Source organism: Melozone crissalis, unplaced genomic scaffold (genome assembly GCF_028551555.1).
Source record: "Melozone crissalis strain CALT ecotype California unplaced genomic scaffold, PUWL_Pcris_2 ptg000006l_1, whole genome shotgun sequence".
In the NCBI taxonomy this organism is placed as follows: domain Eukaryota; kingdom Metazoa; phylum Chordata; class Aves; order Passeriformes; family Passerellidae; genus Melozone; species Melozone crissalis.
The window spans coordinates 25,542,210-25,569,860 of NW_026535784.1; the positions used below are offsets into that span (position 1 = coordinate 25,542,210).

Sequence of the window (27,651 nt, forward strand, 5' to 3'; positions counted from 1 at the left end):
GGAATCTTAATCTTGACGAAATCTAAGGGCTCTTAGCTGTATGTCCAGATTAATTGTAGCAGAAGAATCACATATAATATTCTATTCTGTGGAAAAAACATTGAGCCTTAGTGACAACAGAAAACACCTACCTTTCTATCTATCAGATTTTTCAAAATTCTGAAGTTATCTAGGTTTTAACTATTTGGATTTGCAAATCCTAAACCAAACCTTAACCTAAGATTAATTAAATTTGGACAAATAAGCTATCTAGACTTAAAAAACCATGAAGTTTGTGACATGGTGGATGGCAGCACAATTAATATCTCTTTGAGACACACAGTAAACTGAAGTCAATTGGATTCTAGATATACATACTGTATACACTAAAGCTATAGATTGATAAGCTGTAAGCCTACAGCTAGTCTATTAAAAAGGACTGATGACCAAAATAAGAGACATGACTACTTGGTCTCAGTAGAGACCTATGCCTTTCCTTTTTCTTAAAACCTGAAGAATTTTGAGGATATTCAGAGTTTTACATTCCACCATTAATCATCCTATGCTAAATTAAAGCCATCCTACCAACGAAGGAACTTTAGGTAATTCCATTGCTTATGCAGAGTCCAAAATAATTTCAGATGTTTATGAGTACCAGTCACTTTGTTTCTCTACTTTTCTCCATAGTTCTTCACACCCTAATTTTGTATTTAGGAGCAAATTTTTTTTAGGACCGAAATCTTTTAAGTTTAATTTTTTTACCTCTGTTGCATTGCTCCAGGTTTACTTTACTAGTGCATATATGTGTATTTAACACATATCCACAAATAGTTCTAGCTTGTAGGCTTAATGATCGAGTAACCTCAGTAAACTCCTCTTCAGGTTCACAGGGCACACAATAGATTGTCAAGTAGCTGAGATTGCTTAGCATTTCATTATACCAAAGCTGATATATGACTATTATTTTGACATTGGTGCCTTGGAAGTCTTGAATAGCACTGTGAAAGAATACCTAATCAAACAGTCAGTGATATTTTACACAGTAATAATTCTCTAGGGTAAAAGAAAGTCAATAAAAATAATTAAAATATGAAAAGTTTAATATCCTTGCACAAATTCTGTCAGATAAAGAGATGTATGCTAAGGTAATCCTAAAGATTTTCAGGGTTTTTTAAAAAGTTTGGTCTATGTAAGAAAATGTCAGCACTCTCTCAAATGTGTATTTCACAGAACTTGCCCCCTTTCCCCCTGTAAATGGCAGATGGGGGGAAGGGAAGGGAAATCGACATTTGTAGTTCAACTCAAGTTTTCAAAGAGTAGACAAGAACTGCCAGAAAGACAGAATTAGTTTTTATTGCCCAGGTCTGCATTTACTAGACAGGAAACAAACTTGAGTGGTAAAGGAGTACATACCATTGACTGCAGGCCAGGGAAAGGATAATTATGAAGTTTTGGGAAGTTGTTTTTGTTTCGCTTTCCAAAGGCTACAACTAATTGAGGTCTGGGGAGCTCTTCCTAAGACCAGAAGAGGAAAAGGAAAAGAACCAGAACAGAAGTGTTACCAAACAGCCTCCTCCTTGTATAAATGCAGTTCAGATAGAGTACAGGTTTTGTGCTGGCCTTTTGTACTGTACAGAATTTAGTTCTTACTGTAAAACTAATCAGGTCAGTTCATATTTAACTGACAGAGAACTCACTGGAAACTGTGTCTGACCTCTTTCCTGAAAAGATGCTTTTGCCCTCTGTCACAGACAATCGATGTTTATGGCCCCTTTATTGCCCCTGAGTCACAGGCTGTTTTGTGTTGAAAAGTGCTTTTTTTTTTTTTTTTTTTTTGAAGCTGCACTTTGTGTAGGAATTGCAAGTGGTTTACCCTCACAGAAACCAAGAGAGAGTTATCCTTGCCTTGGCCATCTCTGAGCCGGTGCAATTCCAAGTGCCAGTTTTGATCTTCAAAGGTTTATGCAGCTGAAGTCACAACAACTTAAAATTATCTTCTCTTTAACAAAATGGGAGCTGAGAAATCAGTCCAAAGTACTTCAGATATCACTCTCCAAGTGCATACCTTGGGCTGGGAGCAGGAAAATTTCTCTGGAGGACACTTGAGTTTGGTGTTTACTTCCGATCTCACCCAGTTAACTCAATCAGCGCCTCTTGGTTAAAAATACAGCAAACAAGAGTTTAAATCTGCTAGGTTTTGAGATACATTATTAAGAAGAGTGTTAGTGCCATAATGCCTTAGAAGAATATGGTAATGACTATAAATATGATTATGTGGAAATGTAATTTCTGTTTAAGTGTTTGGGAAATTCCTAAGTTGAAGGATTCATATTTCTCTTGAAAGAAAACAGTCAAGACCAGATAGCTCTTTTTTTTTTTTAATTGACAGCTGAGCTGAAACTTGTTTCATCTTAGGCAATTTGATAAGGACAGATAAATGTTAATACATGACAGGGAGAACAAAACATACTTTGCTACAATGTTTATAAGATTGGAAGATTTTCAGCGATGTGGATGGTGTCCTACACACCCAAGTGTGATTTCAAGTATTGTCTTTAGTACCTTTCCTATAGGTTAGAAAAACATAACAGAATATATGAATTTTCTTTGGGATAACATATCACAAAATACCCTTTCTCGTTATAGTGAAAGTAAATGATAATTATAACAGGTTTATTGACATTATTTCCAAGAAAAAAAAATAAAGTGCAGAGAAAACACAAAATGAAAATGGAATATTCAGTAAGTATCAAAATGGCTTTGTCAATATTATTTAAGATGTTAGAAACCTGCTTTAGAAGGTAAACCTATCTATATTAAGCAGACTTATGAATACGCTTGCCTGGACATCATGGCTCCATGCCTTTATCTGAAGTGCTCAGCACCATTATCCACAATTGGACAAGGATGGCACATCCCTTTATTCTTCTTCTCAATTTCTTACTGTCAGCATAGCATGTCTCGTAGGAGATCCAAATCAGAAGCCTCTATTTTTCTGTTATCTTTACCAGATACTTTTCACAGATGTTCCTGTCCAACTTTCAGGACATTGTTGCAATTCTACCACTTCTCCAGGCATTAAGAATTAAAATTTAGACCAATATGTAAGCAATCTGTGGTCCTGACCTTTTATTACTTAACTCAGCATTCAACCACAATATGGTAATGAATCTGAAAGGTAGGAAATTTCATACTCCAAAATTAGAAAATATTTGCAACTGTAGGGAGTAGAAGTGTGGTTTACATTTGTTTCTAGCCCTTAGCTATAATGGTCTAAAGTGTTTCCCTTTTAGTCCTTTTCTGGAATGCTATTTTCAATGCAGTTTATTTTATGCAACTCACTTTGAAGCAGTTTTCACAGAAGAAAAGGTCATTTGGCCCAGTGGCACTTGGATAAAGACTCAGTATAATTCCATTTAGGGTCTTTAGAAAGAAGATGAGATGCTAAATAAATCCGTCAGCTGGGTCTGTTGTGGAAATCTATAAGGACAGAGAATTTTGACATTAAACTTTCCAGAGGTTTGCTCAAAGTGAACATTCCTAGACTGAAATGGCATGTATGCACTATTTGGAAATGTACTTAATATTTATATACTGCAGTTTGTATCTGCTCTTCCTATCCTAGAATCCTGCATGATCATTTGGCTGATAGATTTTAGTGGTGTATCTTATAGGAAATAATGATCCAATGTCTTCAGAAGTCAATTTGACTTCTGGAAGAAAGCCATGACTTTAAGGTCCTTAGGGATAAATAATTTAGAAAAAGAATATTTTACCTTGTGAGAATCTCGGAGTGCTTTACAAGTCTACTGTTACACTATGTCTCCCAGACAAATACCTTTTAAAGCATTTTCTGTAGTTTTCCCAAAATTTCATAAACCACACCATTCAGGACCTACTGAGGCTGCTCCTTTCAGCTGATCCCCGCCACTAGGCAATGCAGCATCTCCTGAACTTTGTCGAGGAAGAGTAATTGGTTGGGGCTGACTTTGGATGAGGGAGAACCACATTATAAATACATCGTGCTGGCTTGTGATGCATTATTTTAGGGAAGGAGATGCCATTCTGCACTTTTTTTTTTTTTTTTTTTTTTTTGCTGTGCTTTGAGAAATACACCTCCCTTGAAGAAAAGAGAAAGGAAAAGAAGAAGAAAAGGGGGGGGAAGAAAAAAGAAGGGAAAAAGGAGAGGAGAGGAGAGGAGAGGAGAGGAGAGGAGAGGAGAGGAGAGGAGAGGAGAGGAGAGGAGAGGAGAGGGAGAGGGAGAGGAGAGGGAGAGGAGAGGGAGAGGGAGAGGAGAAAGGACTGGTTTTGACTTAACGTGGCCGGGAGAGAGTGGGAAATTCCCGTGCTCGGAGCCTCCCGGGTGAGCTGGGGCTGTGCCCCGCCGAGAAGGAGCCGCCGGGCGCAGCTCGGGCGCCCGCAGCGAGCGGCGAGGGCAGCGCGGTCCCGCCGAGCCGAGCGGCGCTGCGGCGGCGGAGCCAGCGGGGCCCCCGAGCGGCGGCGGCCGCGGGGAGCTGGGGCGGCGAGGCCGTGCCGGGCACTGCGCGGCGCCTCACCTGCGGGAGGGAGGCGGGCAGGGAAGGAAGGAGGAGGGAGGGAGAGAGAGAAGGAGGCAGGGCGGCCGCGGCAGAGCCCGCGCGGAGCCGCGCAGAGCTGCGCGCTGCTCCCTCTCGCCCCGATTGCAGCGGCGAGGGCAGGGAGGGGGTGGTGCTGCCGTGAGCTCGGTCCGAGGGGGACGGACAGAGTGCGAAAGAAGACGGAGAGAGACGGAGAGAGAGGGAGGGAAGGAGGGAGGGAAGGAGGGAGGGAGGCGGGGGAAGGAGAGAGGGAGGGAAGGAGTCGGCGATCCGGCGCAGCGTCTCCACTCTCACTCTCTCCGCTGCTGTAACTCCTCAACTCTGCCCGTTCTTTGCCTGGACATGTCTTAAGAAAGTTGGATCTCTCCCTCCCTCTCGCCTTTCTTCATCTTCTTTTTCTTTTTATATTTTTATATTTTTTTCTTCTTCTTCTCCCACTCCCCGTGTATTTTTCCTTCCCCCCTCGTTCAAGTTTCAAGCAGCGGATGGGTCGGAGCCGACATGCCGCGCTGTGGCGGCGGGGCCGGGCGCCGCGCTGGCTGCGCGCCGGGGCCGCGCTGAGCGCCAGGGCCACCGCGGGGTTCACGCTCTAGAGGCGTGTGGGCACCGGAGCATTGCTCGTGCTTTCTCCAGAGGACAAAAAAGAAAGCGGGAGGAGGAAGCGTGCGGACATGAACTGAGCTGGAGCGGACTTTGTGAGAAGAGTGCCGAGTCCAGCTGGTCTGGTGAGTTCTTTGTTTAATGAGTTTATTATCAGCAGGGTGCTGAGAGGGATGATTCCCTTGAGAGTTCTAGTGCTCTAATTTGCTGCGTTACTGAAAACAGTAGGGTCTGCGATTCAACCCGTGGTTTTTAACTGTGTAGAGTCGGTATGTTTATGTATATATCTGTACGTGTATATATACCCGCACATCGACTCTGTGCAAAGCTACGTGTTCCTTGGAGCGGAGGTACCCAAGCTTTACCGCCCCCTTCACTTGAGCGAGGCTCAAGTTTCCCGACCCCGCAGCCGGAGCCGGGCTCGCCGCTCCGGGCTCGGCTGCGCTCCCTCCGGCGGAGCCGGGGCCGCAGCCGTGCCCGCCGCCCGTGCGCTGTGGCGCGGCGCCCCCTGCCGGCCGCCGCGGAACTGCACCACCGCCGCCGCCGCCGGGGGCAGCCGGGGCCGGGGCCGGGGGCTGCGGGGCCGGCCCGGGCAGGAGGCGCGGGGCTGCGGGGCGGAGCCGCCCGGCTGCGGGCTGGTGACCCTGAGAGCCAGCGCTCTCTGACCGGGTTGGCTCCTCCTGACCTGCAGCCCTGGGCGCGTGAGGCTGTGCTTGGAGAGGGGCTCCCTCCGCCGCTGGCTGTATTTATTTATGTGGCTAATGAAAGATGTGGCAGGGCTAATGCGTGGTAAATGCGCCCCCGCTGGCGGCTCCTACCTGCAACCCGGCTTCGTCGTGAGTCCGCTGGGACAGGATTCCCCAGACAAACATTTGATAGTTATTAAGTGTGATCACTAATTAATGAGCGGGGAATCCTTCAAGGACTTTTTCGGAGTATTAATCTTTAATGGGGGGCTGACAGACTGCCAGATATGCCTTCAGCATGAATCCGGCAGGGCGCTTTTCCCCTTGAGAGTACGGACTGGTAGCCCATACGGTCTCCGCGGGCCGCAGGGTGGTCGCCGCTGCGCTCCCCCCGCTGCATACCCGGCTCCGCGCTCCCTCTTATTGCCGCCGCTTTTCCCGACGCCGGAGCAGGGTGCCGTTCCTTACAGCGGTACCGGGGAACCGCGGGAGACGCCAGTGGCTTTTGGCCCCTGCTGAGACCTTCCTGCTCCGCCCGGCCGTTCAGCGGCGGCTAGCCCAGCCCAGCCCAGCCCAGCCCAGCCCAGCCGAGGTGGGGAGGCGTGAGCCCGGCCGCCTGCGGGAAGGGCAGCAGTCGCCGAGGCGCTCCTGGGTACCAGCGGTGCGGGCGGGCACCGCGGGACTTGTCCGGGCCACCCGCTGTTCCTCGGATAGCAGAGGACCGCGTGCGCCCGCCGGCTCTGATGGTCTCCCTTGCCATCCCCGTAAGACACCCCCGGCAGCAGCTTTCCAAAGTTTCTGAGTAGCCTTTCTACTCAGAAAGTACGCGAAGTCGCCCCCGTCCCTGGACCGGCACCCGATTCTCTGCCGCTCCCGTCGTGCGGGAGCGAACGCGGCGGAGGTGAGGCGTTCCCCGACCTCGGGCCACCGGGAGGAACAGCTCGCGGTTGTGGTTCGCCCTTCCCCCGCTGCTCTGTTCCGCGGCTCGTCCTTCCACGGCGGGGCCGGGCAGGGTGCGAGGGCTGCCGCCGCTCAGCCGAGCGCCGCAGAAACGAGTTCCGGAGGGGCGGCCGTCCAGCGCGGCGGAGGAATCCGGCGGCGGGGGGCGCCGCGGCCCGCGGGGGGCGGGGAGGCACCGGCGAGGCGCGCTGGTGGCCGGGGAAGAAAGGGGCAGCGGCGCGGCGGGCACCGTGCGGGGCTGGCCCCGGCCCGCGCCTCTCCCGCAGGCAGCGAGCCGCACAGAGGTGAGCGCTGGGCCGGCCGGAAAGTTGGGAGAAGTTCTGGCCGTGGGGGAGGGCGGCGCGGACCCCGGGGGAAGTTGAGCTCCGAGGCGAGGCCGGGACGGGGGCGAGCGGCCGCCTCGTGCTGGGCCCCGCTGGGACGGGCTGCGAGCGGCGCCGGCCCCTGCCCCGCTGCCCACCCTGCCCCGCTGCCCGGCCCCTGCCCCGCTGCCCGGCCCCTGCCCCGCTGCCCACCCTGCCCCGCTGCCCGGCCCCTGCCCCGCTGCCCGGCCCCTGCCCCGCTGCCCACCCTGCCCCGCTGCCCACCCTGCCCCGCTGCCCGGCCCCTGCCCCGCTGCCCGGCCCCTGCCCACCCTGCCCCGCTGCCCACCCTGCCCCGCTGCCCACCCCTGCCCCGCCGCGCATCGCATCGCGGGCCCCGCGCCCCGTCCCCCCGCGGCTGGCGGCGGCCGGCCGGTCTGCAGCGGGGGCCGCACTCCCCCGAGAGCCAGCAGGACTCTAGCGGGCAGGGTCTGCCTGAGCTGGGCAGAGGAAAAGAGCTGGCGGTGGTGCTGTTCCCCGAGGCAAGGTGTCTGAGTGCGTCTGATGGGCCATTGCAAACTTCATTCCCGGGTGAGCCGGCAGGGGCGGTTCGCGGCGGGTGAGAAGTACCTTAGGATGAATTTCTTCCTTTGTTTGCACTTCCACACCGCGTCCCTCGTTGCGTTCCTCGCCGGGTTGCTCCGAAAGGTAAAAGGCAGTGCCCGCCGGGACCCGGCGTTTGGCAGCGGCTCCCCGGAAGAGCCCGGCCGCACTCATCAGTCGGCTCCTGCTGCTGCTTTTATTCTTCGTTAGGGCAGTTGGAGCAGAACAAAGTTATGTTTGAAAGACGCACTTTTTAATCTCTCTCGTCAGTAAGTGACGCCGTGTTTTACCGCTGTTAGTGTCCCCCTGATGAAAACTTTTTTTCGGAAAAGCATTAGTAAGTTAAAGAATTGCTGCCTTCTAGCAGCAGGTTTTCCTGCGGTTTAAATACTTACATACAAGTTGTTCCTAGGGAGTGGCATAGGAAATACTACCTGTATTCTTTTACCACCTCTGCTGTCTCTATGTAAAAGAAAAGAACGTTGTATAGTAGATGTATATTTCCTATTTGCTTTTCTAACTGTGTGGACGTAATTCCACAGTATTCAGTGAGTAAATATCTTACTTGCACGCTGTAAGCTATTTTAAAACTTTTTGTTTTATTCACTGTGAAATCCTAAAATCTCGTTTAGGAGAATGAAAGGTGTGCCTTAGTAGTCATCCCAGAAGAACTGTGATCTGATTTTTTTAAATTAAGCATGCTAAAGAACTTTGTATGGCTAAGTTAGCTCTGCTATCAGTTCAAGTAAACAAGTGTAAAATGGTTTTAAACTCTGAAACTCTGGAAGATTTCCTTCTTTTTTTTTTTTTTAAGTTTAAAACTGAATTCAAAATCAGTAGAAATATTTTTGTTATCACAAATTTTAGGATGCCAGGCTAAATTTCAATCAAACTGTTATTCACAGAGATTGGAGGTTTGCTTTTCCTTGAACAGCTGATGAGTACACCAGTAAGTAACTGCCTACAGATAAACAGCTGAAATTCTCCATGTGAATCTTTGTTTCATTCTGGTTTCAGAATCTTTGCCTGCTGCTGGAGTATAGCTGCTGCATTTTCTTTTTAGCAGTTAATACTTGAAAACATAAATCAAAGTATCTCATGAGATTAACTCATGATGTGGGGAATACAAACATAAAACTTACTGGACTTTAGTCACAAGTTGAAACTGTTATGTTAATCTCTGTGACAATGTACATTTTTTGAATAACTCACCAGCTTTACTAAAGTAACACTACCATACACTCTCATCATGTGTTAATTTTATGAATGCCAAAACAGACACCTTCCCCCTCTGAAAAGCAAAAGACACTGTTAATTTGTTTGATTGGAAAGTTATGCATGTTGAAACAGCTAAACCTGGTGTTTCTTTTTTCCCAGCAGACTACATGAATAATTCCTTTTAAACAATTGAAAGGGTAGGTGTAACCACAATTAGTGCAGCTTGCAAAGTCTCACGATCTCTCATGGACTGCTACACTAGAAATCCTGTCATGACAGTTTAATTTCACAGTGCGTTTCTGTCAGACAGCATCAGTTGGGTGTGCTGATCAAAATTGACCTTTGTGGTAAATAAACATGGTTAATGTTTTGCTTGGCAGATAGGTTATTCTGGACTTAAAGGGTAGAGCTTGCACGTAGAAAAAGAAGAGCAATGAGACTAAGACTAACTTGGGTATATTGCCTGGTTTAGATAGTTTTTCTACCTGTGACTTCCATTGATGGGGGAGTCAATATCTCAGCGTATGCTGCCTATAGATACCTTATGTATCTGTGTGTGGTAAGTTGGTTCAATGTATCTATGGTAAGCAAGATAAGCCTGATTTGGTCTTTTTTTTGCTTGCCTGGCATCGAAATTGTTCCTTACTAAGTTTTGTATTTTATGCTTAAAACTTACAAATCTCAAACTATAAACTTTGAAATCTAAGGACTGTAAACTTCGTGCTAGGAGAAACAGTCTTTCTTGTGACTGCTGTCTTATCCAGTCATCTTAATTTGTAACTTATCACTTTGAGCTCTGCTTGCTCCAAAATTATGCTTAGACCTTTAATGTAAAGATAGTTCATATTTCTAAGTTGCATTAATACTTTTTTCCATGTACAAATTATGTTAATGTTTTAATACGTTAATAGTTTTGATGATGTTCTAACTAATTAGTAAAACTGTCTTACATATCCCAGTGCTGAATTTGCATATAAATAAAAATGACCTGGATATGCATAGAAATAAAAATTATCTGAATAATAATTTCCAGATAGGAAATCACAGTTTGTTTGAAAATAGCTTTTCAGAATAATATGGTGTGCATTTATGAGGTTAGGGCTGTGAAGTTTTGTTAAGCAAACTGTTGCCTTGTGTATTGAACATGGATACAGAAAATCCTGAACTGGTTGTATTCCAAAGATAATAAAAATTTAGGAGTTCAAAGTGTAGCCTTTGGCTAAAATGTTTCTGAAATTCAGTCATTTTGGCACGCTGTAATGAGCCATCTGAGTTTATATCTAACACATTATCACTTTATCTTAAAGCTTTCATACTTTCTCTTAGTAGTTAATAGTTTTTATATCTGGAGCTGTTTAATACTTTAGATATTTTCCAAGAATATACTATGTTGATTTTTGGATAATCTGAGTCAATGTTTTTTAGTTTCTAGTAACTGTGTAAATTGTGACAAGATGGAAATAGTGTTGTGTAAAGAAATTGCTAACTTTTTATCTGATGTGGTCAAGTGTTCACTTGAGAGATACTTTTACATTCTTGTTTGTAACTCAGCAAGTCATAGGGGTTAGTGCTGGGGAGGGGATTCTCTTACTGTGGTTGTGTTATTGTTTGTAATGGGCTGCCTGTTGCTGGTTCTGAGCAGACTTGAAGGTGCTACAAAAGAGCAGCAAAAAGTGCTCAAGGTATTATGGCACAGAAAAATATTGCAGTTATAGTAAAACCTACAGGTGTTCAACTTTGAATATTAATGAGAAGTTTGGATATCTCGATGCATCTTAGTGGTGTACCTGTCCTGTCTAATGTGCCTGAGATGTGAGCAGCAAAGGATAAGAGATACAAACAGATACAATGTTTTACATTATAAATCCACCACTTCAAATAGCCTGTTGCCAAACATAAACATAGGCAGTGAGTTAGGTGCTACAGCATCTGAAGTAAAGCTGGGTTTTGGACTTCAGTATAAATTAAAAATGATAATAATAAAAAATCCTAGTGTAACTGAGGTAGAAAACAGGGAAGCATCTGATCAGATCAACATAAAATTTGATCATTGAGTAATAGATCATTGGTAATAGATGGCTTCCAAAATTCCAGCAAGATGGAGGAAAAGCTGGATTTGTTGATTGCTTAAAACATCCTTTTTAAGCAATCTTTTTAACATTGCCTTTTAGGCCAGTTAGTGATACCAGTTATTTGTTGCAAAGATTTGGTTGTGTGTAAGAGTTTCTTTTGGTTTTTTGGGTTATTTTTTGGCTTTAAGCAAATATTTGTTAACTTGGCAGTATACTGGGACATAAAGCCCTGGAGACCCAAGTGCCTCTGTATTCCCAGGACATATCATAGCCTGGGAAGGAAAGTAGATGGGGGAGGAATAATACTGTTTAGCCATTGAAATGGTGACTGTTCCAACCTCAGCCATTTGCCCTCCCAACCTTTTCTTCATTCAGTGTTAAGACCTTGTAAGTATTGGTTCCAGCTAGTGACTAACTTCAAAGAGCTTTAATGCTTTTTATTGTTTGCTTATTCACTTTTTGTTTGCTGTGTTTATAGTTTTAATTGTGCAACTTAATGCCTAGATTTGGAAGACAGACACACTTCTTTTTTTCTCCTTCCAGAAGGATATTCCTTTTCAGTACTCCTCTACAATACTTCGTATGGTTTGTGTGAATCTGAGTCTTAAATTCCTGTCAAACTCATTGACTTAGGAATATCTGTGACTGAATTCCCTCTGAGGTTTTGAAGTGAACTGTTGACACAAGCAGATTAATTTGCTCTGATGTTTGCTAATGGGCAGAGTCAGTCCATGGAATGTCAGCCAGTGTGATCTTTCACAAATCTACCTGAGTACGTTGGAAATAGGGAAGAGAAAAATTACTGTAAGACAAAACATGAGTGGAGAAAGGAGACAACATGTGATATTATTGGTGAACAGAGCTAGCATGAACATAGGCACTTAGAGATTGACATCCAAAGAATAGGATGAGGGCAAACCAGGGCTTAAATGTGGGGAGAAAAAGGTCAGGAACAATAAAAAAATGACATAGTGAGTAATTAGTTTGATTTGTATAGCAGATTGGCCAGGGAAGAATACTCAGAACGAGAGTTAAGGGAAAAAAATAAAGCATAAATAGAGAAAGGAGAAATAAATGAATGTGTACTACTTAATCAAAGTAATCAAGAAAATGTTAGATTGCTTTCTACTTGCTGGGAAGAAATTTTGCCCCCAGGTTCTTGTTGAAAGCTTAGGCTTGTCAAGGGAGCCTTCTGAGGCTTTAATTTGTTGTACTGTGAGACTTGAAGGAGTGAAGACGGTTGCTGTAAACCCAGATGAAGAAGCTGGTCCCAGATGTCTTGTTCCTGAGGTTTCTGCCTTTCTTCCTGCTGCAATCTTGTCTAGACTTAGCTAGCAGAAATATTATACTGTCTTCAAAAGGCAAATCCAGTGAAGGTGTGCCTTTATGACTGTCTTGCTGTTCCAGGCTCTTTCTCTGTCATTTCTAGAGTGTGTTGGAGATGCCCAACTGAAATATTCCTCCAGTAATTTTGATAGAGTCTTGTTCTTATAGCTCTTGATACCTATTTGTTTCAGATCTGTTCTGAGAGGGGAATAAAGGAATACGTCTTATTCTTTATGGGCTTTACACCTTAGTGGTGCTTGACTTTTTTTTTTTTTTTTAAATGATAAGCACTACTCTTAGAAGGGCAGTTAGAGCTGCAGGGAATACAATACAGAATTATTCTCTGTTCTATTAATAATATTTATAATTCTTGTAAAGAATTGATGGTGATAGCCAGCCAACTCTTGCAGTTTACTTCCACATAGCTTCATATCAGTCATTTTACAATCTACATTTAATGAGGGAGGAGAATTTTCTACTAGACATAATTGTCATATATGAAGTAGAGAACTGGAGTGAATGTTCACTACTCCAGATTAGTTCTGACCTACTTTGTTTGCTCATAGCAGACAGCATTGATGTATTTCTTCTAGCATGTTGCTTCATGGGAATGTTCATTTGAACTTAGCTCTGTGTTCCTCTCGTGTTGTGTTAGTAATTCCTAGAATTTGATGTAATGGATTCTTGGCATTTTGTAGGAGTTTTTAATTTATCTGTGTTTCTGTTATTGCAAATAATTTTGACACTTTCTTTAAGAAAACTATATAGTCTAAATGTGTAACCTACAGTTTTCTTTCAAGCATGAATTCTGAACTAAGCATTATTGTTTATTTGATAAACTTCTGAACAATCATAAGCCTTACTACATCTCTTTCTTGTTTCAGGGTTTCTTTGTAATTGCTGCCATGGGAAGATACTTGACTATGCTGTTGCTGCTGTTGCTGCTGGTGCAGCATTTTGGAAACTGTGAAGGAAATCAAAGGCCACATCATGCTCCATCAATGCAATTTACAGAAATACAGTATAATGCCACTGTGTATGAGAATTCTGCAGCCAAGACTTACGTTGGGCATCCAGTGAAAATGGGCATTTACATTACAAATCCGCTGTGGGACATAAGATACAAAATTATTTCTGGTGACAGTGAGAACTTGTTCAAAGCTGAAGAGTATGTTCTTGGAAACTTTTGCTTTTTGAGAATACGGACCAAGGGAGGAAACACAGCTATCCTTAACAGAGAGGTGAAGGACCATTATATGCTGACTGTTAAAGCAGTTGAAAAAAATACAAATGCTGAAACGCGCACGAAGGTCAGGATACAGGTACTGGATACAAATGACTTGCGGCCTTTGTTTTCTCCAACATCGTACAGCGTTTCTTTGCCTGAGAACACAGCAATAAGGACCAGCATCGCAAGAGTCAGCGCGACAGATGCAGATATAGGAACAAATGGAGAGTTCTACTACAGCTTTAAAGAAAGAACAGATGTATTTGCCATACATCCAACTAGTGGAGTGGTGGTTCTGACTGGTAGACTTGACTACTCGGACACGAAGCGTTATGAGATGGAAATTCTTGCAGTGGACCGTGGGCTGAAGCTGTATGGTAGCAGCGGCATAAGCAGTATGGCAAAACTAACGGTTCACGTAGAGCAAGCCAATGAACATGCCCCTGTCATTACAGCTGTTCCATTGACTCCATCAGAGTCAGACCCAGATCCCACGTATGCAATTGTAACCGTAGAGGACAATGACCAGGGTTCGAACGGGGAGATAGCATCATTAAATATTGTTGCAGGAGATGTGCTTCAACAGTTCAAAACAGTGAGGTCTGTTCCGGGTGGCAAAGAATACAGAATAAAAGCCATTGGCCCCATTGACTGGGAGAGTCACCCTTTTGGATACAACCTTACCCTTCAAGCTAAAGACAAAGGGAATCCCCCACAATTTTCTTCTGTAAAAGTTGTTCATGTGACATCACCACAATTTAAGTCTGGTCCTGTCAGATTTGAAAAAGAGATATATAGAGCTGAAATAAGTGAATTTGCTCCTCCAAACACACCTGTGATAATGGTGAAAGCTGTGCCTAGTTACCCACATTTAAAATATGTATTTAAAAACACACCAGGAAAAGTAAAATTCAATTTAAACGCTCACACTGGTCTTATTACCACATTAGAACCCATAAAAGCACAATATGCATCCCATTTTGAACTTGAAGTTGTGACAAGTGACAGAAGAGCTTCTGCAAAAGTATTAATTAAGGTACTAGGCATGAATAGCAATCCTCCTGAGTTTACTCAGACATCTTATAAGGCCTCCTTCGATGAAAATGTGCCAATAGGTACAAGTGTCATGAGAGTGAATGCAAAAGACCCTGATGAAGGGGAAAATGGTTATGTGACCTATAGCATTGCCAACCTAAATCCTTTGCCATTTGTGATTAACCATTTCAGTGGGATTATTAGTACCTCAGAAGACTTGGATTATGAATTGATGCCAAGGGTTTACAATTTAAGGATTCGAGCCTCTGATTGGGGTATACCGTATCGCCGAGAAGTTGAAGTTCCTGTTACTATTATTTTAAATAACTTGAATGACAATATACCTCTTTTTGAGAAAATAAATTGTGAGGGAATAATCCCCAGGGACCTTGGTGTTGGAGAACAAATAACAACCGTATCTGCTATTGATGCTGATGAGCTCCAGTTGGTGAGATACCAAATTGAATCTGGAAATGAACTGGATTTATTTAGCCTAAACCCAAATTCTGGAGTACTTTCTCTCAAACAATCGCTAATAGATGGCCTAGGTGCTAAAATGTCTTTTTACAGTTTGAAAATTACAGCTACAGATGGAGAGAACTTTGCAAAACCATTGTATATCAACATAACTGTAGCTAATAGTCGCAAACCAGTGAACTTACAGTGTGAAGAAACTGGTGTTGCCAAAATGCTTGCAGAGAAACTCTTACAAGCAAATAAGTTGCACAATCGTGGAGAAGTTGAGGATGCTTTCTTTGATACTCACTCTGTGAATCTGCATGCGCCTCAGTTTAGAAGTACTCTTCCCAGTAGCATTGAGATAAAAGAAGACCAACCTGTGGGCTCTAGCATAATATCTGTGAATGCTGCTGATCTTGATACTGGCTTCAATGGAAAGCTAGTGTACGTTATTTCTGGAGGTAATGAGGACAGTAGTTTCATTGTTGATATGGAAAGAGGAGTGCTGAAAATTCTATCTCCCCTCGACCGAGAACTAAAAGATAAATATACTCTCAATATTACTGTCTATGATCTTGGAATACCACAGAAGTCTGCCTGGACCCTTTTAGATATAAAAATTTTGGATGCTAATGACAACCCACCGGAGTTCCTCCAAGACAGCTATTTTGTTGAAGTAAGTGAAAACAAAGAGCCCAACAGTGAAATAATTCAAGTTGGAGCTACTGATAAAGATTTAGGGGCTAATGGAGAAGTGAAATACTCTCTTCTTACAGATACAGACAAGTTTACTATTAATTCTGTGACAGGAGTTGTGAAAGTTGTAGGGGTCCTGGATCGGGAGGAGCAGCACATTTATTTGTTGAAAATTGAGGCTAGGGACCAATCTGCTGAAGAACCTCAATTATTTTCAACAGTTATTCTGAAAGTGGCTGTAGAAGATGTAAATGACAATCCTCCCAAATTTATTCCTTCAAATTATCATGTGAAAATTCGAGAAGATCTTCCTGAGGGAACAATTATTACATGGCTAGAAGCCTACGATCCTGATTTGGGCCAGTCAAGTCAAGTACGGTACAGTCTTTTGGACAGTGGAGACGGCACCTTTGATGTTGACAAAATAAGTGGAGCAATACGTGTTGTACAAAGACTGGATTATGAAAAGAGACAATTTTATAACTTGACCGTGCGGGCCAAGGACAAGGGAAAACCCATTTCATTGTCCTCTACCTGTTACGTTGAGGTTGAGGTAGTTGATGTGAATGAAAACTTGCACCCCCCACGGTTCTCCATATTTGCAGATAAAGGCTTCATAAAGGAAGATGCTCCTGTTGGCTCCTCAGTAATGACAGTTTCTGCTTATGATGAAGATGCAGGAAGAGATGGGGAGATCAGATATTCCATCCGAGATGGATCGGGTTTAGGAGTTTTTCGAATTGATGAGGAAAAAGGTAAGGTGGCTTTCTGTTACTTTTATACACTAAACAAAATCAAATGCCAGGAAAGAGAGAAGAGAAGCAGCATTGTCACAGTTGATGTAGGTGTTCTTGTTTGGACTAAAAGATGCCACCAACAATGTGTATAGTTCTGTCTGCTACTTAAGTGAAATTATTTTTCTACATTTAATAAGTAATTTCTCTCTAATACTCCCACTTCCATTCAGCCTACCTAGAGCCATGCTTAAGTCTTAAAATCTATACCACCCAGAAAAAGCAGGAATACTCTTGGTGTAAAATGGAGGTCTGCCTCGTGTGAGTGCATACACTCTCTGTCTTGTAGACAGTGGGGCTGTTATACTTTCCAATTAAATTACATTCAATTAAATAACATTATCTTTTGCTCCTTTTACTGGAGGTATGCATGGGTGTGATATTGCCATAGTGCTGTCTTAGTCAGTTACTTTCAGAGTTTACAGGTGCCCATCTAGAATTCAGTAAGCAGTGCCATCTTCATTGGAAGGCCTCTGCCAAAGATAGCATTGATGCAACCTTAGAAGAACCTCATGTGAATCAAGCACTGAACTGTTGACTTATTGCATAAATAATCCATACATTGATGAGCAGTGTGAGAATTTTTCCAGTGTCATGTGTTCAGAAGAAACATAATTTTATTTTCAGTAAAATTCTAGTGCTGTTTTTTGGCATTTTGGTGTGATGTCTATGTAGCTATCTATTCATTTATGTCTTTGATAAAGAGAGAGCATTGATATTTTGCAGTTATCTAAGCATCTTGAAATAAATTGAGGAGGAGTCTGGTGCACAATTTGTCTACAGGTTACATATAGGTAAATGATGACATATGTGATCAATGTCTTAAAGAATAAAAGCTTGTAACTGAGAATAAAAAGTGGGAATTATGTCTGATTCATCCAGTAGTCATTCGATGTGTTCTCTGTGCTTCCCACAATTGTGAATGTGGGTAATAGAGACTCATGAAGCCACTTTACTCTGTAGGGCTTTGGTGAACAAACTGTTGCTCGCTATTTTTCTTCTCTAGAAAGTCTGTGATTAAATTATGTGGTTTGTGGCCAAAGAACCAGCTCTACAGGTTGAAATATATCAATGCTTCTCTCAGCTTTGCTTTTAACAAAGCACCTAGTTAAGGTAGTGAAACAGACTTTGTAAAAGTGGAGAATTTAATACTGTCTTTCCAAGACCTTGTAGTTTAGCTTTTGGCCATTTGGTATGTGTGCAGAATATTCATTTGTGTATCATTATGCATTTCTTTTTACATAAGTATATTAAAGTTTCACTGTGTGTTATGGTATTATAGTTGTCCTATAGAATGAGTCTGAGTTGGGCAATGTGTTGTACATGTGACAGGTAACAGTAAGTGAGAATGAGCCTGTTTATGGGTATGTCGCCAGGTGTGTGTGTTTTTGTGATGGTACTACCATGGTATAATTTGTCTGCATGTGTTGCCTCTCTGCTTTTTTGGCACAAAGCTAGTTTACTTGACTAATGAATTGGTGTGAGTTTAAGTTGCTTTTTATCAGCTGGGTTTACAAAGCAGAGCCTGGGGCAAAGCCAGCTTCTGTTCAATAATATTGTCCAGAACAGTGGCTCTGTATTTTCAAGGCATGGGAGAGGCATTGTCTCTATTCATATCTGGTATCCAGTGTTTGCACTTCTTTGGGGATGGAAGTAGAAGGATTTGGTGGGAATGGGGTGGTGGTGGAGATAGGTTGCTAGTTTTTAATATTATTGAACAAATTAAACTTATGACACTGGTGTGGGGAAGAAAGTGTTTATTTTGGGTTGCTTGATGTGTTTATTCCATCAAATGGTGAGCTAAAGGAAAGAACATTGAGTATGTACAAACTTGACAGTGTAGCTTAAATTTTGGATTGACATTTTATTTTGGTGAAAAGCCATCAGAATTATTCTTGAAGGACTCTTTATACTGCCGTGTCTGAATATTTGTCATATTTTTCAAAATGGCCTGGCCTTGATACAGGGAGCAGACTGATTATCAGCCAACAAAGTACATTGAAGAATTTGTGAAAGAGAAATTTTTCAAGCAACTTGCTGACTTTTTCAGCTTGCTGAAAGGTTCTTTTGACTTTACCCCTGAGCTACATGTCTCATCCTGCTGTCTTTGAAGAGCATCATACTACACTGTCAGTTCAAAGACAGATAAATCAGATTTAAGAACTTATTTCAAGTCAACATTAAACTATTCAGTGGTTCAGAAGGGCTCTTTTATCCCTTGCTTATAAGAAATTAAGAACAACAATCATATTTGCAGGCAGACTGATGATAGAAGCATTGAATAGCTAGTTCCATGTATTGATTTTTGTTGACTTTTAGGTTGTCTTTCCTATGTTAAGTTTGTTTTAATTTTACAGTTCAAAAGGTAGGAAATAGTAGTGGTGTTTGATATTTGGACCTGTAATTCTGGTATTTTCACAAGGGACCTTAATACATCTTTGCCATTAAGTCTTGAGTTCTGTTTTCCAAGACTTACCTTTATTTTCAGTCACTGGTTTTCATAGGTTCTGTTTTCTGCAGTTGTGCCCAAACCATTAGCAGTCAATGTCTTAACAGGGAGCACCACGCACCAATATTTCCAAACTCAGAAGCTGCTTTGAATACTTAATTCCCTGCCTGCTCTGATGCTTTTCAAGTAGACATAGAAAAGTGTTTTCATGTTAGGGGTGAATTTGGTAGTCAGTCATATTTTAGCTTTCTTAGTATTCTTAAGCCCGAAAAGGCAATAATGGTCAGAAAAGGAGTAGAATAAAAGTCTAGAAAATTGCAATAGTTTCTGTAGCACCTATATCACTGTCTGTTTTTTGTAATGTAAAAAATAGGACACACACAGTTCACAGGTTTTAAAGTATTCTTCCTTTCCTAAGCTAAAAGGAAGTATTTTTCACATGAAGTGTAATAAAGTCGTGAAACCCATTTCCTCAGGAAGTTATAGAGATTTATAAAGTATGACTAAAGAAAATAAATTATACTAATGAGATTACTTTGAGGTTCAGCCTCATGCTTTCTTCAGCTCATAAACTGTTAACTGGAAGCCAAGGGGGTAAGGGAGAGAGATCAGAGGTCATCGCTCAATGTATGATTCAGAAGTACAGCAGTGCATTGTGCCTGATATTGTACAGAAATAAAATTTAAATTGCATGGTAAATGAAGACTTTGAGATATTATATCAGAGGAAAAATGTTAAAATGAGATTTTTGTGCTGTGAATTTATATAACAAAGCCATTTGTTTATCCTTTAGGTACGTATTCAGGAGAACTTGGAATTTAAGATAGCTTTTTATTTGTGAGTGGAACTGAAGGCTGTAAATTGAGATGATCAATTGGCTATATAAATTGCCTGCTAAAGCAGCAGTAAAATATTTTCTCAAAGAATTTGACAAGGAGTTGAGCACATTGGTGTGTATTAATAACAGAAGGCATTGTGTTGATGCAGATCTCAGTGTGCCACAAGAAAAACCCATGCACCATCTAAATCCCATTAGCACAGAACAGTAAAAGTGAGATAAATCATGTCAGTACCATGCTGCTACTTCGATTGAGAAAAACTCTAAAGAATTACAGAAGCAATTGCTGGAGCAGAACTGAAGCAGAAGCTCTGTGGGACCAAGGCAATACTGAAACTTCTTTGTCCCAGTTTTTATTCCAGTGGGCAAGGAGGGAAAAAGAAGAATGTCTTCCTGTTTACTTTTTGGTTTTCACTTACAAGAACGGAGCCTTTCCTTGGGTATTTGCACTCCTCTAAGGTTAACTGAAAGATGGAAGCTCTAGTTTGTAAAAACTGTGTTGGGAAGAGCTCACAGTACTTCTTCTAGTTGTTTAGGCAGGTGAACAGTAGCACTCACTGGGGGGGATGGGACATTATCATGGGAGCACCAGCATGTGCTGAGCAAATGTTCATACTGATTTTCACCTGTAAAAATGAGGCTGAGAAAAACTTGTAGCAGTTATCTGGCCTTCTCCAAAGAATTTTTCCAAGCAGATTGCTCTTTTCCTTGGGATATCAGGACTTCTAGCTTATGACTGAGTGCTGTTCTTATCATGTTTCAATGTTTTTTTTAAGGTTTTACTTTTCTTTCTAGTGCTCAAAATTTAGATAGCTAAGGGAGCCAGCAGACTCTGGATGTGTAGATGCCATGGGTTATTTTGCCTAAGAAAGGTCTCATTGAAATGCTTAGGGAAGATGGAAGCCCATCCTGGAAACTGATGTTCAGAAGTGAAGGAAGGTTTAAGTAATGAATTCCATCATGTCTGTTATAAATAAGCAGTTGCATTTACAATCCTTATACATGCAGACGCTGGATGTTTGATGTAGGGCCTGCACAGTAAGCTTTCAAGACACAGTGAATTATTATAAACTGATTATCAGAAACTTAGCAAGTAGTTCAACTTGCAAGGCTACCAGCAGGTGTTTTCTAAACTTCTGCAACTGAGGAAATTTCACTGTACATACCCTAGTTCCAGAATGGTGTGAAGGGTGAAGTGACAGTCTGAACCTCATACATGATAACCTTGTGTATGGTTACCTTATTTTTACAGTATGTAGTTACTTGATACCAGGAATCTTGCTGCTCTTTCATTAACCTGATTTGGAGTTATTAGGCCATAAGTGTTACAGAATAACAGTAATTCTGCTTTAACGATATGGACAAATTTTAAGATGATTAAACTAATTTGCTGACTTAAAAAGATGCATTACTGTGGTTTTTTAAAACAAAGATCTGTCTAGCCTGAGATACTGTCTCCAGTAGCACAGGCAGGGCTCGGAGATAATACTTTCTTCTAATACTTTCCCAGTCTCTGGTTATTTTGTATTTGGGGAATTTTCAAGTCACATAGTTGGTAACATTCACGTGCTTATCTTTCTCGTGTAGTCTTCCCTTGGAACCATATAACTTTGAAGTGTAACCTTGCTACTGTGATAAGGAAAAATGAATCGTTTTGGTAAAGAATATTAAAGGAACAAGTAAAAAAAAAATTAGCAGGGGCATATGGAAGAAAATTATTTTTATTGCACTATCTCTGTATGCATAAAATAGTGTCAATAAAGCTTAATGGCCATAGGATGCTATTTTTAATATTACTAAAACTATTTCCAGCTGGGAAAGCATTTATTAAGAAGAATGAATAGGATTTTAACTGTGTAGAGCAAAGTATTGAATTATATTCACAAAAGGAACAGAGCATGGCTAACATGTAATAAGTATGTCAACATTGCTTCGTAGTATTCATGTAAATCCATGAACTTAAATACAGGATATCATTAACATTTGTACATAAGGGATAGCTTCAGGCTCCATTTCTTCGGTGGTCCTTGGCTTTTGAGCTTTTCAAAGACTGGCATTAACAAAGTTTAAATGCCATGATCACCAGTGGAGCAGAACACATGAGCATCCAGTGGATAGCTGTTAAACCAGCACTATTTTCTGGAACAGGAACCAACTGGCCTGCACCTATACCAACAACTCTTGTACCTTTAGGAAGGGTGACTGTACCCAGATCATCTATTGGGAGTCCTAATCCTCAATTCACTCCTAGCTGTGACCCTTGCTCTTTGAAAAATGGTACAAACCAAAAGCAATTTAACAGTACACAAGTTCAAATGCTTAGGAATGTTTTCTGTCTGTTTCTTGTAAAGATATAATCATAAAATACTTGGAGATAGGGGAGACATTTCTAATCAAAACTGAGATAAGTGTGATTTGGTTTTAAGTTAATTGTAGTTAAGCAACCTTACAAATACAGGACTTTCTTCACATTCTCTTGTTGAATGCTTCATCTTGAAGTTGCTCCTTCTGTATACTTTGTCACTCTTATTGTATAAACCATGGATATAAACATCAGGATGTGCAAAAACTTAGTTTCAGTTTAAATTTAAAAAAAGGGAAAAAAAGACATCAAGAAGTTATTAATAATTTCCATTTTACTATACAAATTCCATGTTATATGTTGACTTACTGTTTATTCTGAATCTTTGAAGATCTGTCAGATTGTAGTCACTGAAAACTATGAACAGAAAAATATGTTGAGCAAATCTTATTGTAAGAAAGCAATGAAACATTAAATTAAAAATAGTAATTGATCAAGTGATGTTGATACTAGGGAAGGAATATTCTAGGTGGGTTTAATATGATTGACTAATTCTTAGAGTATCTTCACATCATAGACTAAGTTTGTTTACAAACATTGTGACAATGGCATTTCTGCCTGGCTTCTGCCCACCGATGCAGTCTCATTAGCACACAGGATTTGCAATTAAAATTCCTTGTGTGAATATTTTGACCAGTTAAAAGTGAGAAGTAACTAAGAAGAAGACCCTCAAAGAATGGGGTCCTCAGATAGCATTTTTTCCTGCAGAGCACAGTAGTTCTTCCCAGCAAAAGAGAGAGAAGGGTTGACGGGGTCTCTATTTCTGCAAAATGCTAAGTGCCTGCAGCCTTTTGCACAATGAGGTTTTACCCTAGCTAGCTCAGGTACAGTCATGAGTAAAGCTCAGAGCACAGACTAATCTTGCAGGTATCTAATTAGCTTTTCAGGCACATTTCTTTCATCCTACACTGCATTCTGTACAGCTGCATTACATTGTACTGAAGTTAATGATTTGCCCATGTAGCTGTAGCAGTTAAATTTCTTCAGTAGCTGAGGCATACGTGTCCTAGAATAAGAATTTAAATTATTCTGATGCAGTTTGAAGAAAACCCACAAAACCAACCTAAACTAAAAAAAATTCCCAAGAAACCAAACCCCAAACCTAAAACAACAACAAAAAATAACCTGAACAACCCTCAGCATGCAAAACAACCAAAACAAAAAAAAACCAAACCCAGAATGATTACTAGGTTCTGTAAACTCCAAGTTAGAGTTAAATTCTTAAGCTTATAAATGTTAATTTGGAAGGTTAATCGTTTAAATGAGGGGTTGCATCAGCACTTCAGTTTGCAATTAAGAGAAGACCTAATTCTAATGTATGCTGGAGATTTGAATGACATTCTAGTCAGCAGATGGGAGTTTTTTCATAATCAAAAGACTCAGATTATTTTTGGATTCTGGAGTTGGTGGTTAGTTGTCACACTGACATCTGGAACAGAATTTCAGGTCAACATCTGGAATTTGAACACAAACTGTTAAACTTATTTCTTTGGGAAACAGTACAAGGGCAAGGATCTATTTGTTTGAATACTGTGTAATTAAAGCTCTTGAAAGAGTTTGAGAGGTGTATTTTTGTGTGTATCTCTGTAAAAATGAACGTGGAGTTGGGGGTTTTTTTTGTGTTTTGAGAAAGTTTGGGAACGTACCTGTTCAAGAAGTTTTAGTTTATCTGTGCTAAATAATAAAAAATGCCGCTGTACTGGAAGCATTAAGTAGTGTAGATCAGAGATGCAGAAATAGTAATTTCTTTAGCCTTCTCTGTGAGGATAGTTTTGTAAAAATAGCACTACTTAAAAAAAGGGGGGGCAGGGCAAGTAAGGATTACTTTGGTAGTTAAGTGCTCTGGAAAGATATTTTAATGCTGATACATGTTAAGGATTTTTTTCTAGTGGTATATTTTGTTCTTTGTCTGGGCATTCTCTCCTTTTGGTGTTGAATTGAGAAAAATGAGCAGCATGAGAACATCTCCACTGACTCTAGACCAGGTCTGCACATTTCAACTCTCCTGCTGACACTTTTGTGAATCCTTGGCAGGAGAGTCCTTATCAAGCTTCTCCAGAAATACCAGAAAAAAAGGTTTTGTTGTGACTATAAATAATGAGGCCACTTATGGTACTGTGCCCACCCAAACACTATGACCTGTTTTTTAAAGCATTTATCTAATGTTTTTATGACCTCTGTTTCCTACCATAATTTTCAGTGGTAGTCAGGCATGCTATATATGGAGCAGAGGTTAAATTCTAGCTTAGTCTGCAAGATGGGAGAGACAACCATATCTGTGTGGGACACTTAAATTGAGGAGGCATACTTGTGGTTGTTAATTACAGATACTAAAAACTTGGGTAGACTATTTCTAAAATGGGGTATTATTTTCTGCTTTCTAATTAAGGATAACCCAGTGGGTTTGTGTTGTGTTCAGTATGATGTTGAAAAGAGAGTGAAGCTGATGCAGAAGATGGTCTGTTTAATTTTGTTTTTATGTATTTTTCTTCAGTGGCATTAAAGCAAACTTGTGCCATTATGCAAGAAAAAACAGTTATGTTTTAAAAAAGTAACTATGCCGAAAGTGAGTAGTATTTTGAGTTTAAAAAACATTTGCTTAAAATTTCATGCAACTAAAATATATTTTCCGCCAATTTGTTATGGTTTTAAAAATTAGTCCTTTGGCACATAGATTCTCTTTTATGAGACAGTACAAATAGTTGTAACACCAGCTTACTAATAATGATTTTTGAACTCCTAGATCTCCTCTAGTATTAGGAGAAATCTAGGAACTTTTAAGAGTATAGACCGAATTTAATACAATTTGTGTCTGAAATAAAAGAAATAAAGAAATAAAAGACCAAGGGATGCACTATCTGTTAGACTGAGGACAAGGCCTGAATTCGCTGCTATTCATAGAAAGCAATACAGAAAGTATTTTACTAGAAGATGACTAAATTCAGGTGTCAGATAGCCATGGTACCAGCAATCAAATAAAGTATCTCACATTCAAAAGTTAGTTTAAGTGTGTGTTAATACTCCAGTTCAGAAGAGGTTGCATGGTTAACCTGTCAGGGACCATCTGCTTTTGACTGCAGTGTGCAGTTTTCTCCTACTCTACTGAGGGTGTGATTATGTGCATTCTAAGGTCTAGAACTAATGGTGCCACTAGGTTAAACTGTGATATGATGCTGTTGCATTTGTGTTTCCTTTTAGGTGCATAAAACTAAGCCTGGCCTTTGGAACTAATGTTGAGTTTCAGTTTGGCAGGGGTTGAGGAGGCCTGGGTTTGGACCAAGGTCCTGAGCAGCCTGGAGCTAGGGAATTACTTTTCTTTCTTAGGCTTGAGGAAAACCATGTAATTTGCATTTGTGATGGTGGCAACTCCCAAAGTGCTATTAGGTTGTTAATGCAGCTTTTAGAATGTGTCTTTGGAAAAAGCTGAATTAGTTTTAGACAAACATATTCATCTTATGTTCTCTGTTGGCAGGAGCATCTTCCAAAGTAGTTTGAGTTTTCTTCGGTATCCTACTGAGTAAAACATCACCTTAGCTGCCAAATAGGGATCCCATACAAAAGCTGAGGCTCCCCTGCTCTGTTGCAGGCATGCTGAAAGTAAGGGATTGTTCCTTTCTGAAAGGTGTTGATTGGGTTACAGCTTGGTTTGATGAAAACAGAGCTGCCTGGGGCTATGTCTCTGTAGGAGATGAACTGGGGCTGAGCCACATGTGGTCCCAAAGATTTACCTTATAAACAGCAATCAGTTCAGGCAGCAGAATAGATACTAAAGGCCTATTAACTTACTTGGGTCTCTCTTTGACTTGAAAAGTACTTGTGAGCGGAGGAATAATAAAAGGGAACAGTCGCCAAAAGCTATGGAAGGTGCATCTTGCTATATCACTCTTGGGACATCTGTTAAATTGGGCATTTATTTCCTACTAAGCATCTGCTGAGCTTTTGAAGTACATATTAAGGTCAAAGGAGGGGAGCTTGAAATGATTGCATAATGTTTATTCTTTTCTTTGAAGATTTTAGACTTTAATCATACAGCATTTGGACATATTTAACAAAGGACAAACCTACATGAGCATTTGGCAAGCTTCCAGAACTTATTACATGTAGTAGTTGCAGCTTTAGAACTTGGATTTAAAAATACTTTGGGCTTTGCTGAAGCTAGGTTTTGCAGGTCCATTTTTTAATCCGTCTATCATTCTTACTGCATCTGTGACTTTATTACACTGGACATTTGAATGTGACCAAAAATGAATTTTCAATTCATCACTCTCCATGAGGCTCAAGAAAAGAAAATCTGTAGCATTCCAGTGCCATCAGAGAGGGATTTTTGGAAAAACTGAAGTATCCAAAGAATCTAGCAGCAGGAGTGCAACAAATCATTTCCATGTTCAGAAATGAGGTTTCCCCAAGCTCCTTGTGTTCTATTCATGATTCTAATTGCTGCTTCTTTTTAATTTAAAATCATTTGTGAACAAGGATAGTCAATATGTTAATGGTTCTTATAAGTAGTTGCATAGTTTGGATTGGCATTAGGGTTACAGAACAAACTGCTGGGTTAGTGGATATAAATTGACTTGACCTACTAGTAGTGGTGGTCATTAATAGTTTGTTTGGCTCAGAGTTCTGTCTTTGCAAACTTGTCAGTGTGGTATTGCTGATAACAGAACTGAATAGCTGCTGTATGTTGGGAAAGTTACACATAGAAAATACAGTAGTTGCATTGCTTTGTTGACTAATCTTCTACCAAGAATAATCTTTTCTGACATGAATCATTTCCAAAATCTGCATGTATCTTGAATCAATCATTTTGGGTGTTTATAATAAAGACAGTCTTTTATTTTGCTGATGCAAAAAGCCTGATACCACCTCTATACACCAGAGAGTGAAAATGACTGAATTTTGGTTTTGAAGTTGCTGATTATAGAGTGCTTGTTCATTTTTTTGTAGGATTTAAGGCTTAAAAGGTTCTTAGATTACAAATTTCAAAATACAAATTATGGATTAGCCTTCTAATTTTAGTGTTACTGGTAATGTACATGAGCATTACAGAATTGATACAGTCATGTGAGTGAAAAAATGAAGATTCCAGTAACATAATATGCTGTAAGTGAATAAGAGTGAACAAATAAAATGCTAAAAATGAATACAGACTTCCTGTATGTGTTGCCTGTAGTTCTGGTTGTATTTATGATAGAGAAGGAGTTTGGTAGCTCAGCTTGAAAGACTTTCAGTGCCAAGAAGTTTGTGATGGAGTTATGGATTATGGAATTATGAATGTGATTTTAATGTTGGTATGTTGTCCCCTCCAGTTCTCTAAACCTGTGAGAGTGACAGGTATAGCTCTTTCGCAGGGAATACATCTCCATTCTACAGGGAGTTTGTATTTATATTTTTTTAATCCTCCTCCCCCCTTTGCCTGTAGATTTGCCATGACAGGGTATATCCTGTCTCTATGAAAATTAGAGATTGC

The 27,651-nt window shown here is 41.0% G+C and overlaps 1 protein-coding gene across 5 annotated transcripts in view; it reads left to right on the forward strand.

The window, feature by feature from the left end:
- The first annotated feature begins 5,194 nt into the window (after positions 1 to 5,194).
- FAT1 (FAT atypical cadherin 1) overlaps positions 5,195 to 27,651 on the forward strand; it is a 101,249-nt gene continuing 78,792 nt past the window's right edge. For all 5 annotated transcript variants that reach the window (XR_008483994.1, XM_054290683.1, XM_054290699.1 and 2 more), the window contains exons 1-2: positions 5,195 to 5,281; positions 13,208 to 16,496. Coding sequence is in view for 4 of the 5 variants with exons in the window: in XM_054290683.1 (XP_054146658.1) it covers positions 13,229 to 16,496 (3,268 nt within the window). In the remaining variant the exon portion in view is untranslated. The remainder of the gene's footprint in view (positions 5,282 to 13,207; positions 16,497 to 27,651) is intronic.